The sequence below is a fragment of the Falco peregrinus genome, chromosome 4 (assembly GCF_023634155.1).
Source record: "Falco peregrinus isolate bFalPer1 chromosome 4, bFalPer1.pri, whole genome shotgun sequence".
Lineage (NCBI taxonomy): Eukaryota > Metazoa > Chordata > Aves > Falconiformes > Falconidae > Falco > Falco peregrinus.
The window spans coordinates 38236172-38249203 of NC_073724.1; the positions used below are offsets into that span (position 1 = coordinate 38236172).

Below are 13032 nucleotides of genomic sequence, written 5' to 3' on the forward strand. Positions count from 1 at the left end.
CTAGAAACATGAGACGTTTGATAGAACAGAGCTGAAAACATGGTTATTTGGTAACCCAGATAGCTGTTAAAATACACATGTACAAACGAACTGTAAAGTGAACCAGTATTGAGGGAGGTGAGAGGAGGAGAAATTTACAGGACTCTCTAGGTCAAGCATCTCATACAACAGTCACAACAAAGACACAAACTACAGATTGTCACCCTCCTTTGGCTGTGTGAGAAGTTTGCTATATTGGGTATAGCATACCCAGCCTACATCATCACAAGGGTAATATGCAAAATGCTGCATAAATAACCAACTTATCTCGCAAGCATTATGGGTCACTGTGAGGAGAACAGAGAGAAAATGCCTGCACATCACAGGTTCTGAGATTTCTCCCGGACTTGGCAGCTCCCTACAGCCAGCAGACACTTCCCTACATGGACAATTCTAATACCTGAAAACACCATTGCCAAGAACTGCAGTAAAAAAAGTGACCTAAAAAATCCTCTCCATCCCCAGCATGTATGTCACATATAACAATATAATGACACTACGACTTTAGAGATTAGTAAGATTAGAAATCTTAGCCTATAATAGATACCATTACATCTTCACCTATGCCAAAGAGCACAGTCTGGCACTGCAATTGTTCTTCATCAACGCTGTTATGTTTAGTATGTTTAGGTTGGACAACAAAAGGTAGAATCCCTTTATCCCTCTCCCAAAGCAGATACTCAAAATTTGGTTTTGGATCCCACTATCAGGAAAATTTGGTTCAGTCGTACTATACAACAGGGTTTTATTTGCTAAGAACTGGTAAACACAAGCAAGTATGTGCAAGACACTCAGTTCACTACATGTAGGACATGAAGTTCACTGAAAACCTACACTTGCTTCAAAGAACAGTGATATGGATTCAGACCCAACATAACTCATACAAAGTTATTTATATAATTAGGAACAAATCATAGACATTTTGTTTCTTTCATACATATATTTCTCTCATTAATGCCACATCAACTAACCTGTATTACAAATGAAAAATTCCTTAAAACTCTATACACCTAGAAACCATATTATAATTCATACACACACACACACACATTACTGAAAAAGAATTAAAACTTAATTTCATTTTTTAGGACTTTAATTTGCCCATAGAATCATTATATTTCTTTTTTTATACATATTTTAAGTAGAAAAAATCTGATTCAGTTTTGATCTCTAAAACACCATAACAGAAAATTCACTCCTGTCAGATTATCTACTTGAAAAAAAATAATGACAATATTAATGAATAAACCCTTTATACTATTACTGGACTTACTTGTTAAATAATCTATGAATACTTCACAGTATCTGTCTATTCAGGTATTTTTTGATGCTGCATTTAACTTCATAAACCACAGAATACAGGGAGGGGCAGGAAGCAAGTGGACTAGACAGAGTTCTTTCACAAACACACAAGGTTGCTTATATTATTCCAAGAAATATTTTTCCTGTCCTGATTTACACGAATTAGGCAGGTTAATTGGAAAGGCGGCATCATCTACAAAGTGTTAGTCTTAGCAATTAAAATACTTCAAAATAAGTTATCAAAAAAAGTTTTGCCTGAACAAATTCAGTGGCCTTCTAGGAAGGGTTACAGTGTTGGCAGATGAGGGAAGAGCAACTGATGTCATCTACTTGGACTTGTGCAAAGCATTTGACACTGTCTTGCACAACATCCTTGTCTCTAAACTGGAGACATATGGATTTGACAGATGGAGCACTCGGCACATAAGGAACTGGCTGGATGGTCGCACTCAGAGCTCCAGTCAATGGCTCAATGTCCAAGAGGAGACTGCTGACAAGTGACATTCCTCAGGGGTATCTATGGGACTAGTGATGTTCAACATCTTTGCTGGTGACACTGCGACTAGGTGCACCCTCAGCAAGTTTGCTGACAACACCAAGCTGGGTGGTGCAGCAAACATGCTGAAGGGAAGGGATCTCATCCAGATGGACCCTGACAGGCTTTAGAGGTGGGCCTGAGCAAACCTCATTACGTTCAACAAGGCCAAGTTGCAAGGTCCTGCATCAGAGCCAAGGGAATCCCAAGCACAAATACCAGCTGGGCAGAGAATGAATTGAGAGCAACCCCCTGCAGAAAGACTTGGGGGTGTTGGTGGATCAGAAGCTCAATACGGCCTGACAATGTGCGCCTGCACTCCAGAAAGACAACCAAATCCTGGGCTGCATCAAAAGAAGCGTGGCCAGCAGGTTGAGGGAAGGGATTCTCCCCCTCTGCTCTGCTCTTGTGAGACTCCCACTTGGACTACTGCGTTCAGCTGTGGGGCTCCTAACATCAAAAGGACATGGACCTGTTGCAGTGAGTCCAGAGGAGGGCCAGGAAGATGCTCAGAGGGCTGCAGCACCTCTCCTACGAAGACAGGCTGAGAGAGGTGGGGTTGTTCAGCCTGGAGAAGGGTCCACACAGACCTTAGAGCAGCCTTCCAGTGCCTAAAGGGGTCTACAAGAAAGCTGGAAAGGGAGTTTTTACAAGGGCATGTATCATAGGACAAGGGGGAATGGTTTAAACTGGAAGAGGATTGATTTAGGAAGAAATTCTTTACAGTGAGAGTGATGAGGCACTGGCACAGGCTGCCCAGAGAAGCTATGGATGCCCCATCCTGGCAGTGCTCAAGGCCAGGCTGGATGGGGCTGTCAGCAACCTGGTCTGGTGGAAGGTGTCCCTGTCTGTCGCAGGTGGGCTGAAACTAGATGATCTTTAAAATTCCTTCCAACCCAAACCATTCTATGGGACTTGGCGTAGTAAGACATACGAGAAAGCTAATTTTGGATTATGGATTCAACAAACAAAACTAATAGTTCTGAAAACTTTTATTTAGAGGGCATTTTAGAACAATTTTTTTGCTAGAATTGATTTTAAGAAATTTTTGTTGATTTTAAGAAATCTGTCTGATCAAGAAAGCTCTGCTACTGAAACTCATTTGAATCTATGAAACAGGTTTGATACAAAGTGCATGGTAGCTCTAAGTCCAACATTGGAAAGTGAACATAGCTGAATGGCTTCCTGCCTCAGGCCTAAATATTCAGTATACTGAAAGAAAAAAAAAGGGGAAAAACTATCTGATTAATCATGACAATTATAAATGGCATTTTTAATAGAAGTCATGCATAAAAATTAAACAAATTCAAGCATGGTTGTTCAGGTTGAGGGGGAATTAATTAGAGTTAGAAAAAAAATAAAAAATTTGCAAAAAAACACTTTCAAAGAAGTTATTTCATTCCTGTCTTTACTAAGTATCCCAACACAATATTTTATGCTTCGTAAAATGTATTTTGTTAATTATTATTGTAATACTGCATATATTCTCAAGGTTGAGTAAAATTTTTGCTGTGAAATCCAGGGATCATATAATTTATTTTGCACAAAGAATATCTGACATCTCTAAAATTACAGTACTTGTTTTCACAGTACAACTTCACAGGGAATTGCAAGTAAATCAGTAAGCTAATTTGCGACTATTTTAATTTAAACATCTTCAAAGGATAATACTCATATTTATCATATAATAACATACAGACTAAATATCTTGAAGCATTAAAAATCATTGAATCTTTGTGTAAAAGCTGATTTAAAAGTTTCTTTGTAGCACTAACATATGTATTCATCAGAGATACAAGCACAGAAAATGTAATGCGCGTTAGAAAAAAAACCATCAGTTTGATTCAAATTTAAACCTAGCTGCAAAACAAAGGGTTTATGTCCTGCAACTGTATACAATACACATTTTCAAACTCCCCACAGATTAAACATGAGCTTTTCCTCAAAACATACTTAAATTTTTTATGCAGCCTAAATTCCCCAGCTTTACATCACATATAAGGAGCTTTCTACAATGAATAATGTAACTAGTGTTCAAAGCTATCATTCAAAACAGTGAAATAAAACTAAATCTTTCCCTTGTATATGGTCAGATGATGCACCAATACCCTGTAATTCCACAGCTGCAGATTTTCCATTTCAGTAATGTAATGTAAGAATTCATTTCTTACAGCATGAATTCTGTTCTTCCATTAAAAATAGTCATTAAAGATGCCAAAAAAAAAACCCAAAACCGCTTGTCACTTCTCTACAAAAAGCTTTAGCAACAAGCTCTGACAGGTGTGACTTGCTCTATTTATCTCAATCAAAGGCCCTCGTAGATGTCATTATTACACAGCTGTGTATTTTGTCTTTTTTCCAACATGCTGGAATTCTGGAAACTGTTATTTTCCAGCAGGGTTAAGATAAAAAAAAAAAAAAAAAAAAAGTCAGGACACTCCTGCACCTTGCTTCACCTGCTTTCCTTACCAGACCATGCATGACAGTGCTGCTAGCAGGTGGATCATCCCGCCTGGGGAAACACAGCAACAGTTGAGGATCAAAGATGAACTAGTATTTAAAGTGATCATGTGCCGTCTGTTTCCCTGGCATAAAGCCGAATGACTGAGGTGCTCCTCACTGTTATCTGGACAGGTAGTTTTCCAATTATTATGTATCTTTTTTCAATCAGGTACACTTAACTGCAACCAGTAGGCATCCCACCAAAATGCAGTATTTGCAATTCCCCATCTCTTTAATGGAGAGAGATTACTTTGACTTCAGTATTGCTTTATTACAATTTTCCTGCTTCAAAACATGCAGTTCATACATTTATAGTTTTACTGCCGTAGATGATGCATTCTAGCCCAATACACTCACAGCAGGCGCTGTGAAACCATTGGTATTTGGAAGCTCCCACAGACACTGCAGAAAGAGCCATGGTCAGAAAAGCCATGCTTCTAAGCTTCTTGGACAGTACAATTTAAAACTTCATTCAAAAATGATCACTGCTGACAATCAATCAATCAACTATAATCAGCAATAATTCTTAGCTCTGTCTCTAGATAGGGATGAGTGAGCTACAACAGATATTTGGCCAGATAGTCATGGGTGTGGGTGTGCTTCATTTTTTTGGTTTTGGGGGTTTTTTTTAGTTTAATTGCCAGAAACAAAATTTCTATTCAGCTCTGAAATGAGAACCCTGCCTAGCCCATCAGACATTCAGCTGGCTAAACCTCCTTATGCAACTATGAAAAAAACCAAAAATGTAATTGAAGCATCTCTCAAAGTTATACCAAAACAGAACCGAAAGCAGCATACAGCCTGTATACAAATATGATATTAAGGAGTATTTGCTTACTTCTCTATATTTTTGCATACTGCTTTCACATACAGCTCTGACTTTCACAGCCAAACACCAAGGTTAAAGTCTCTCCAGTGAGGTGGAGAGCCCTGTCACCTCTAACACCTTCTGAGATGCTGGAATAACAGCAAGACACAGCTAGGCTGTGTCTGAGCAGCATCCTAGCCTTACCTAGAACATATTAACTTCATTTAACTTCTTCGAATATTGGGAGAATTATCTCAAAAAAAATTAGATATTATTTTATAAGCATGCCAACATAATTAATCTCCAAGAGCACTTTCTGTCACCTTGGTGACAACTGCAGGTGCTATTCAGACTTCCTATGTATTTATTTTGTTTGTTAAAATAATTCATTCGTTATTAGAATAATTTCATGCTTTTGTGATTATTTTTTTAAATCAATGCTTCTGAATTATTTTGTTTTAATTTTTCCTTAGTTCTAGTATCTACTTTCTCAGCAATAACAACAATATAATGAGGCTTTGTTGGTTTATAGAGTAGTGTGTCAGTAATGACTACAACAGCAGGAAGTTTTAGTAGAACCAGAAGGCAGACAGAAAAGAATGAAACTCGATGGGGTACAGAAGGTTTGTAGCAGCTGGGAGGTAAGCTGGGTAAGAGTAGTTGTCCAGAAAATGGTGATGAGATCAGAGAAACAGCTGTTAGAGTGCAGAGGCAGGAAATAGTGCTTGCAACCATGAAACCTAAATAGGGGAAGCTCAATATACAGAGATTAGAGTCTTTTTAAGACTGGAAAATCAGGAAAGAGAAGGATGAAATCAGGTGAGAAAAGGGGGACATCTAGATGAGGTAGAATGACAACTCACATCCAAGGGGGAACGTTTTAAGAATCAGTAACTACTGAGAGTTTCCAATCACAGTAAGAGATGCTGGTACCTAGATCACTTTCTTAACAGAACTATACTTATTATTAGTGTACTACTTTGCAGGAGTTAAAGAAAAGCTACAGCATCCTGGGAGGCACATATACTTCCAGATGTTCCCTTTAGTCATGCCATACTGGGCAACACATTTGGTTTTCAAAGTTAATTTCATTAGCCAGTGCTATTTCTGCCAGCCATCAGTGCTGCACTAGCCCTTAGTAATGTTAACTTGTGACCACCAGCAGGTTTTAAGTGCATTTGGGCATGTCTTGTCTAGCAGTAATGAAGCTGCCCCCTGACAGGCAGACAGTAATATCCTTGGAGGATAAGTGAAGCATTGGTTGTACAGTGGGCTTCCCCAGCACCAAGGGCAAACAAAGGGAGACAGAAAGACTGAGCATATAGAGAAAATGGGAAACCAAAATAAAGACATTTCATTAAAGCAGCACTTTTTAGTTGGTTATGAGGTATATAAGGTACCCCCGGAAAGTTTCCTTTTCTAAATTCTTCATTCCTTTACTTCTGAAGGATGTTGTCCTGTTTGCCAAAAATTATTCTCAAAGCTGGAGAATTACTTACACCCAGAGTTTGAAGTATTAAAAAAGGGTGACATCAGAAAACTCAATAGAGAAATCTATAATCAAGAGATGCAATATACTCTATAGATTCAAAACAAGTCCAGTCAAAAATAAGAATTTTTCTTTTCCAAATTTCTGTCATAATTAAAGCAGACTACAAGTGGTATAACCTTGTCTTCAGTTAGGTAAGTATAACACCACTATCAAATGACAGTTGGAGATACTCATCAATAACAAACAGTTACTGAACAGTATTTCAGATGACAAGTGAAATTAAGCATAAAGAACCATCTGCTATTTCAGCAGTCTTCAGAAACATTAATTTAGGTAATCGCTTGAATTTACAGCAGTGTCAGTAGCAACTTTTCTACTCTTAATCCATCCTGCAACTTGTCAAAGAAAGAAAACAGTAATAGAGCTCAACTGCATAAATGGGAAATAAGAGTACTGGGAGACAAATACACTCACCCCTGTCTTGACCAGGGGGAGGAAGGGGGCAGGGGTATTTAGGATTTTAGAGAGTTGGTGTTTCACTAGTCTGTAAGAGAGATGACTGAGCTTCCATTACTCCACTACTGAACTGCAGTGGAGAAAAAGCATCACTTTGAACAGCAGCACTATCACCAGAGAAATCTAATGCCATAAGCAAGAGCAGAACTGTCAGATTTCAGGTTATGGCTCCCATCAACATGTAACGTGGTTTAGATCATATACACAACTGTGTGCTTTTAGCTACTAAAATTAAAGGGGGGGGGGGGGGGGGGGAACTGCATCTACAGTGTAGATCAGAAATACCTCTGTTAAATATTTGACAAGACTTAAGTAAAATTGGTTTATGAAAGTAAATTGAAATTGAGGCCTTGGAAGTTATGTTACCTGTTAAATTTTATACATAGTACACACCCTTGTATCATCCATAGAACAATATTGCCAGACTATTTAAATATTTCTGGACTCTATTTATCATTTTTAAATCAGTACATTCATGGCACTCTATTTTTGTGGAACTCCTAACTGAATTTTCTGTATGCACGCTGAAGTAAAGAAAAAACATTTCAAATAAATTAAACACTAGCATAACTAAGCTAAAGTATTAGTTGTACCATCATTACCTTGTTTCTATCTAATTTACAGAGTAAACTCCTCAAAATTAAGTATATTCTATTCCAAAGTAATCAGATGATACAAAACAAAAAACAGGAAAGACTGGAAACTTAGGAGATCTGGAATGTTTTTACAGAAGGGTATTACGGTTTTAGTAACCATTTACTTTCTTTCCTTAGTGTTATATCTATGGTTTATTAGAAGCTAACTGGCTATTAAAAAGCAACATTTTGTTTCTCATTTCTATTGAAAATCTTTCAGTTAGAATAAAAATTTAAATGGTTGTTGAATACTTATGGTTTTAAGCTGAAAAATACTCTTTCAGAGTTACAACAGGTCGCTTTTGTAAATGAAATATTCATCTCTGAAGACTTTACTTGTAAAATAAAATCAAAACTCATTACATTTTGGAGCTTGGCTGTAAGAACAGCAATAATACATACCTACTCATTAAAATTTCAGTCAACCCTTTCCCAATTTTTGTTTTACACAGTTCTATGCTATTTTATGTACTGATTTTTATTTATACGAGAAGCTAGCTTTTCTACATTGCAATTTCATCATTTTAAGTCACAAATCTATTTTCTTTTGTATAAATTATTGTTTAACCAGTTTGAATTTCACACTTAGCAAGAGACAGCCACAGAGAAGGACTGTTATAATTACTAAGAGTCCTAACACTGGTCTTAATAGGGCCAGAATTTCATCTTTGGAGCAACAACATGCAGTTAGAATATGATTTTACAATGGACAAATGTGATTGTCTGGCAGATGACTTGCTCCCATAGGACAGTATGAAGCATTTCTGGTGATGTTTGTCCAATCCCTTCTTAAGAGTCTTCAATAATGGAGACAGCTTCTCAGGTAATTTATTGAAATGTTTGACTCTTTTTTTGCTACATTGACTTTTTATATCTAATCTAAATCCACCTGGCATAGTTTAAACCCACTACTCATGACCCATCTACTACAATGAACATATATAAATTATATTCCACAGACTACTGCAAGTTAGCTCCATTCTTTAAATAGTTTGTGTTTTCTGCACTTCTGATCATTTCCATTGCTTTCTTTTGGACTTTCTTTCCAAGGAAATTTTCCCACTTCTTTCTTTAAGTGTGGCATCCCAAATGGGAAAACTGTTGCAGCTGCTGTGTTATCAGTACCTATTAAAATAATTATCTTACTTGCTTTACAAACATTATTCCTATTTATATAAATCACTATGGTGTCTGCCTCTACTCTTAATTCTTGTTCAGCTTCTGATGTACAATACCATACAAACAGATTACTCCCACAGCATTATCTAGTCTTGCATTTCTATTATTGACCCTCCCTACTTAAATGAAAGTATCTGTTTTTTTCCTTACTGAGTTTCTCTCCGGTTTGATAATAGGTCACTGGTCATATTCTGTATGTACCATTTTGCAAACACTTACATACTTTTCTAACACTGTATCTAGCCTAAATCTGACTACCTTGCTTATGAGAATGTTGCATCAGACAGCGTCAAGATACTTAAAGATATGACATGTACTGCTTCTCCTCTAAACTCAAGATCTGCTATGCCATTGGATGAAATTAATTTGGTTTAAAACAGCTTATTTTTTATGAATCTATTAACTCATATTCTGTCAGGAAAAATCATCTTGGAGTAGCGAATGTGCTATAAGTTCACACCATCAGTTATTTCACAATTCCTTCCACATGTACACAGAATCTAAACTGACAGTAACAAGAGGAGGAAAATCACAGTGTTGACACAGCCTGTAATATGCAAATATTATTTGAACAATGCTATGAACAAAGGAATTCCCCTTTTACTCAAAAACTAAAGGACGGGAAGGGGGTGGGGTAGGGGTTGAAAAAAGAATATTGTTGACCCTTCCAAGATGCACTGTCTCTGATACTCATTTGTGGCTTTTAAGGTAAAAATGGAGCTAACACAACAGGTTTATATGCTGTAGAAGTGGTCCCCAGCTGCTTGTTCTGAAGCTGGTTCATAATACCAAAACCTAAGTTTTCTTCCAGTTCATTGTTCTCCAAATACATGGAAACCCCAAACCCTCCATTTCTAAAACATTGTTCAATAGGTGCAGATTTAAAATTTCCTAAAGTACTCTCTATTGACACCTACTGCCAATACGTTTTTCCTCACGTAAAACTAACACATAAAGTCTCATAGCTTCAATTGATTTCCCTCAAATAGCTCAACTGGAAAACAACTTTGCCAATCTTTATGACACATAAAACTCCTCTACTTTTGCAGTCCCTCTGTCATCTGAGAGTTAAAGCACAAACAGCTGTAAAAACAAAATGGTTGCCAGTTTGTTGAATGATCTAATGAATGCGTGGTAAGACATTTCAGTTTGTTTACATCATTCCAATTTTTAAGTCACTGAGAAAGCGTGTTTCCTTTCTGTATGCAAACATTTATGGAAAGCAGTAAGTTAATATAAAGGTTATTTCAGAACTTGTTTTCTTAAGAAAAGGATTACTATTAAAAAACTATTGCACACACTATAATGTGCATCTAAAATATCTGTATTCTTTCACCATAGAAATATCTCAAAGCTTGATTTTAATTTAACGTAATCACTACTGCCCCATAAACATACCTCTTTTGGCTTGAAGGACAACAGGCATTGCAAAGCTGACTTTCCCTTTAAGTTAACTGAATACAAATAAGGCTTTGAAGAACAGCAGTCCACCACTGCCAAACAAAATTCAGAATCAAATTAAATATGTTATTACACCAAATAGCAACCTCATAATAGTTGCAGTACTTCAAAGTGATTTCCAACATAAAGTATCTACATATTTGTATGGTAAACATTTCTCACAAAATTAGGAATGAATATAGTATTTCTCATAAGGATTCTGGAGGTAATTTTGAGAAGTGTTAATCACCAACAACTTTCATTGAAGTTATTGATTTGCGAGAATACAGTATTTCAGGAAAAAAAAAAAAACACACAACAAAAACAAACCACTGTCATTTACTTTTGACTAAAAGTCTTGGGAGAAAGTAGCAAGTAACGAAAACTAATGTCACAGGGAGAAAAACAGCGGGCTGAAACTGGTTTTCTAAATGCCTTTTAGACATAATCTACACTACAGAAGTTTAGCGGTAAGGCTTGCTTTATTTCAAACTTTCATGTTCAATTTTAAGGCATTGGCAGAAGCACAGGTTTCCAACAAACAAGGTAACATTGCTCTGAGATCAATATTCTTCCTGGAAGACCAGGATCAGTATGCATCCAGTATTCACCATTTGAACAGTGCTGGACCTGACTGGATGCTACATTACTTGTTTCAAGCACAAACTCTGGTCTAGAAATTACGTGCAATGAGTTGATTCCCATGCTGGCTAGTTGCCTGTTCTAGACAGTCTTACAGTTCTCTTCCAAGTAGAGATGACTGACTAGGAGCACTCACATTCCCTTTGAAGTCCATCACATGGTAAGAAAACCCCTCTGCTCTTTTCAGATAATTTTTTAATCATCATCCACATATAGTTCTACATAAAAACACAAATACTATAATATTGTCTCTCAAAAGAAAAAGTCCTGATTTCCTGAGCTTGCAAGGACAAAAGAGGCCGTATAAGCATAGCTGCAAAACTCTCTCATTAATAAAGACATTAGAACAGCAAAGGAGATGCCAGGACTGAAGTATGAAAGGGATGAGCAAGAATCTGCGCTAGTTCTAACAAGAAAGAACAGCAATGTAATTCCTCATATTGCCTCGGTGTCATTCTGAGTTGGGCATTGTGCAGAACGGGGGTCACCCTGTAACATCAGGAAAAAGTCTGGACCCTTATACTGATGATGAATTAGCTGAAGAGTAAATATTGTCAGAACAGTGAGTAAGAGTCCATGACTAGGAAATTAGTATAGCTGTTCAGCTTTGGTTAGTTGGTTTTTTAGATTGGGGTGTTGTTGTGGTGTTTTGGGTTGTTGGGTTTTGGGGTTTTTTTTTTGCAGGGGGCGGGTATTTTAACTGGTGAGAGGGTATTCACACATTTCAAACATTATTTTTTAACATACCTTAGCAACTTTAGGGGGGGGGGGGGAAAACACCAACTACATGCCACCTGATATTTTCCAAATAATATTTTTTTTTATATGTCATTTTACAGGCAAACCAAAATGTCTCCTCTTAATTTATATTAAGCAGCACTTTTAAAACAATTACTTTAGATATTCTTATATTAGAAAATCTGTATAGCAGAAATAGTCTGAGAGATTTTCTCTTAGCATTATCCATTCTTTAATGAAAGTTCTGATACAGCAAAAGGAAATACCTGAATGGTCATTAGCATTCAATTTAAAATCCTTATACTTAGAAAAATCAAACTCCACTCTAGTACATGCTTGCCCTTTGTTCTGTAGCAAAAATGGAATTGTTTTTGTAGAATTGACATAGACACCACCAAAATCAAATAGTTCCTGTGAATTTAAAGAAGAAAAAAAATTTGGGTAAAAGCACTGTCAAGTCAAGTTTATAATTAAAAAGAATGTGAAAGATATAATTGTTCAAAGATTTACAATTTATAACACAACAGTCTTGGTCAATCAATTGTCTTGAATAACCCTTACCTTTAAAATCTTCCCAGGACATAAACCACAACAATTTAGAATTCAATACAGAAGAAGTTCAGTTTCAACATGAGGAAAGTTTTCATCATTCAACAAACAGATCAGTGGATTCTTTTTCCCCTTATTGCATTTTTTTTTCCTAGAGCTACCTTAAGGAAATCCTCTTGCTTTTAACATACTTTTTCCAGATTGTCAAGTTCAAAAGCTAAAGTTGTCAGCTATTATTTAATGATACTGTTATATGTACATTAGTTTTTCATTTCTCTTCTTAAGTTCTTTTCTTTGATAATTTTCTCAAGAAGTTAGTATAGGAAAAAAATGAAAAACATGAAGTAGGCATGAGCCACTGACATCTAGATAAAGAAAAACACTATCAATCTTACCAGTTGCTACAATTTCTTCATACTTACCACATCAATGTTTATTTCAGGGATCTCTACAAATCCACTGATCCTAAGCACTAGCACTTCTGAATTTCGCACTGCTACCTAAGTGAATGGACAACAATGTGATAGCAGACAAGGTCATTTTAACATAACTATCTCACCAAATCTGTCATAAATACATGGAAAACACAGTTTAAAAAAAACAACAACAACAAACAACAACAAAAAAACCCCAACAAAGTTATCCCACAGATATA

The 13032-nt window shown here is 36.5% G+C and overlaps 1 protein-coding gene across 1 annotated transcript in view; it reads right to left on the reverse strand.

Moving 5' to 3' along the window:
• The window catches only part of CFAP47 (cilia and flagella associated protein 47), a 342945-nt gene that overhangs the window by 302657 nt on the left and 27256 nt on the right, over window positions 1–13032 (reverse strand). Inside the window, 3 exon segments of the mRNA XM_027782493.2 lie at window positions 10407–10501; window positions 12095–12239; window positions 12800–12877. Coding sequence (XP_027638294.2) covers window positions 10407–10501; window positions 12095–12239; window positions 12800–12877 — 318 coding nt within the window.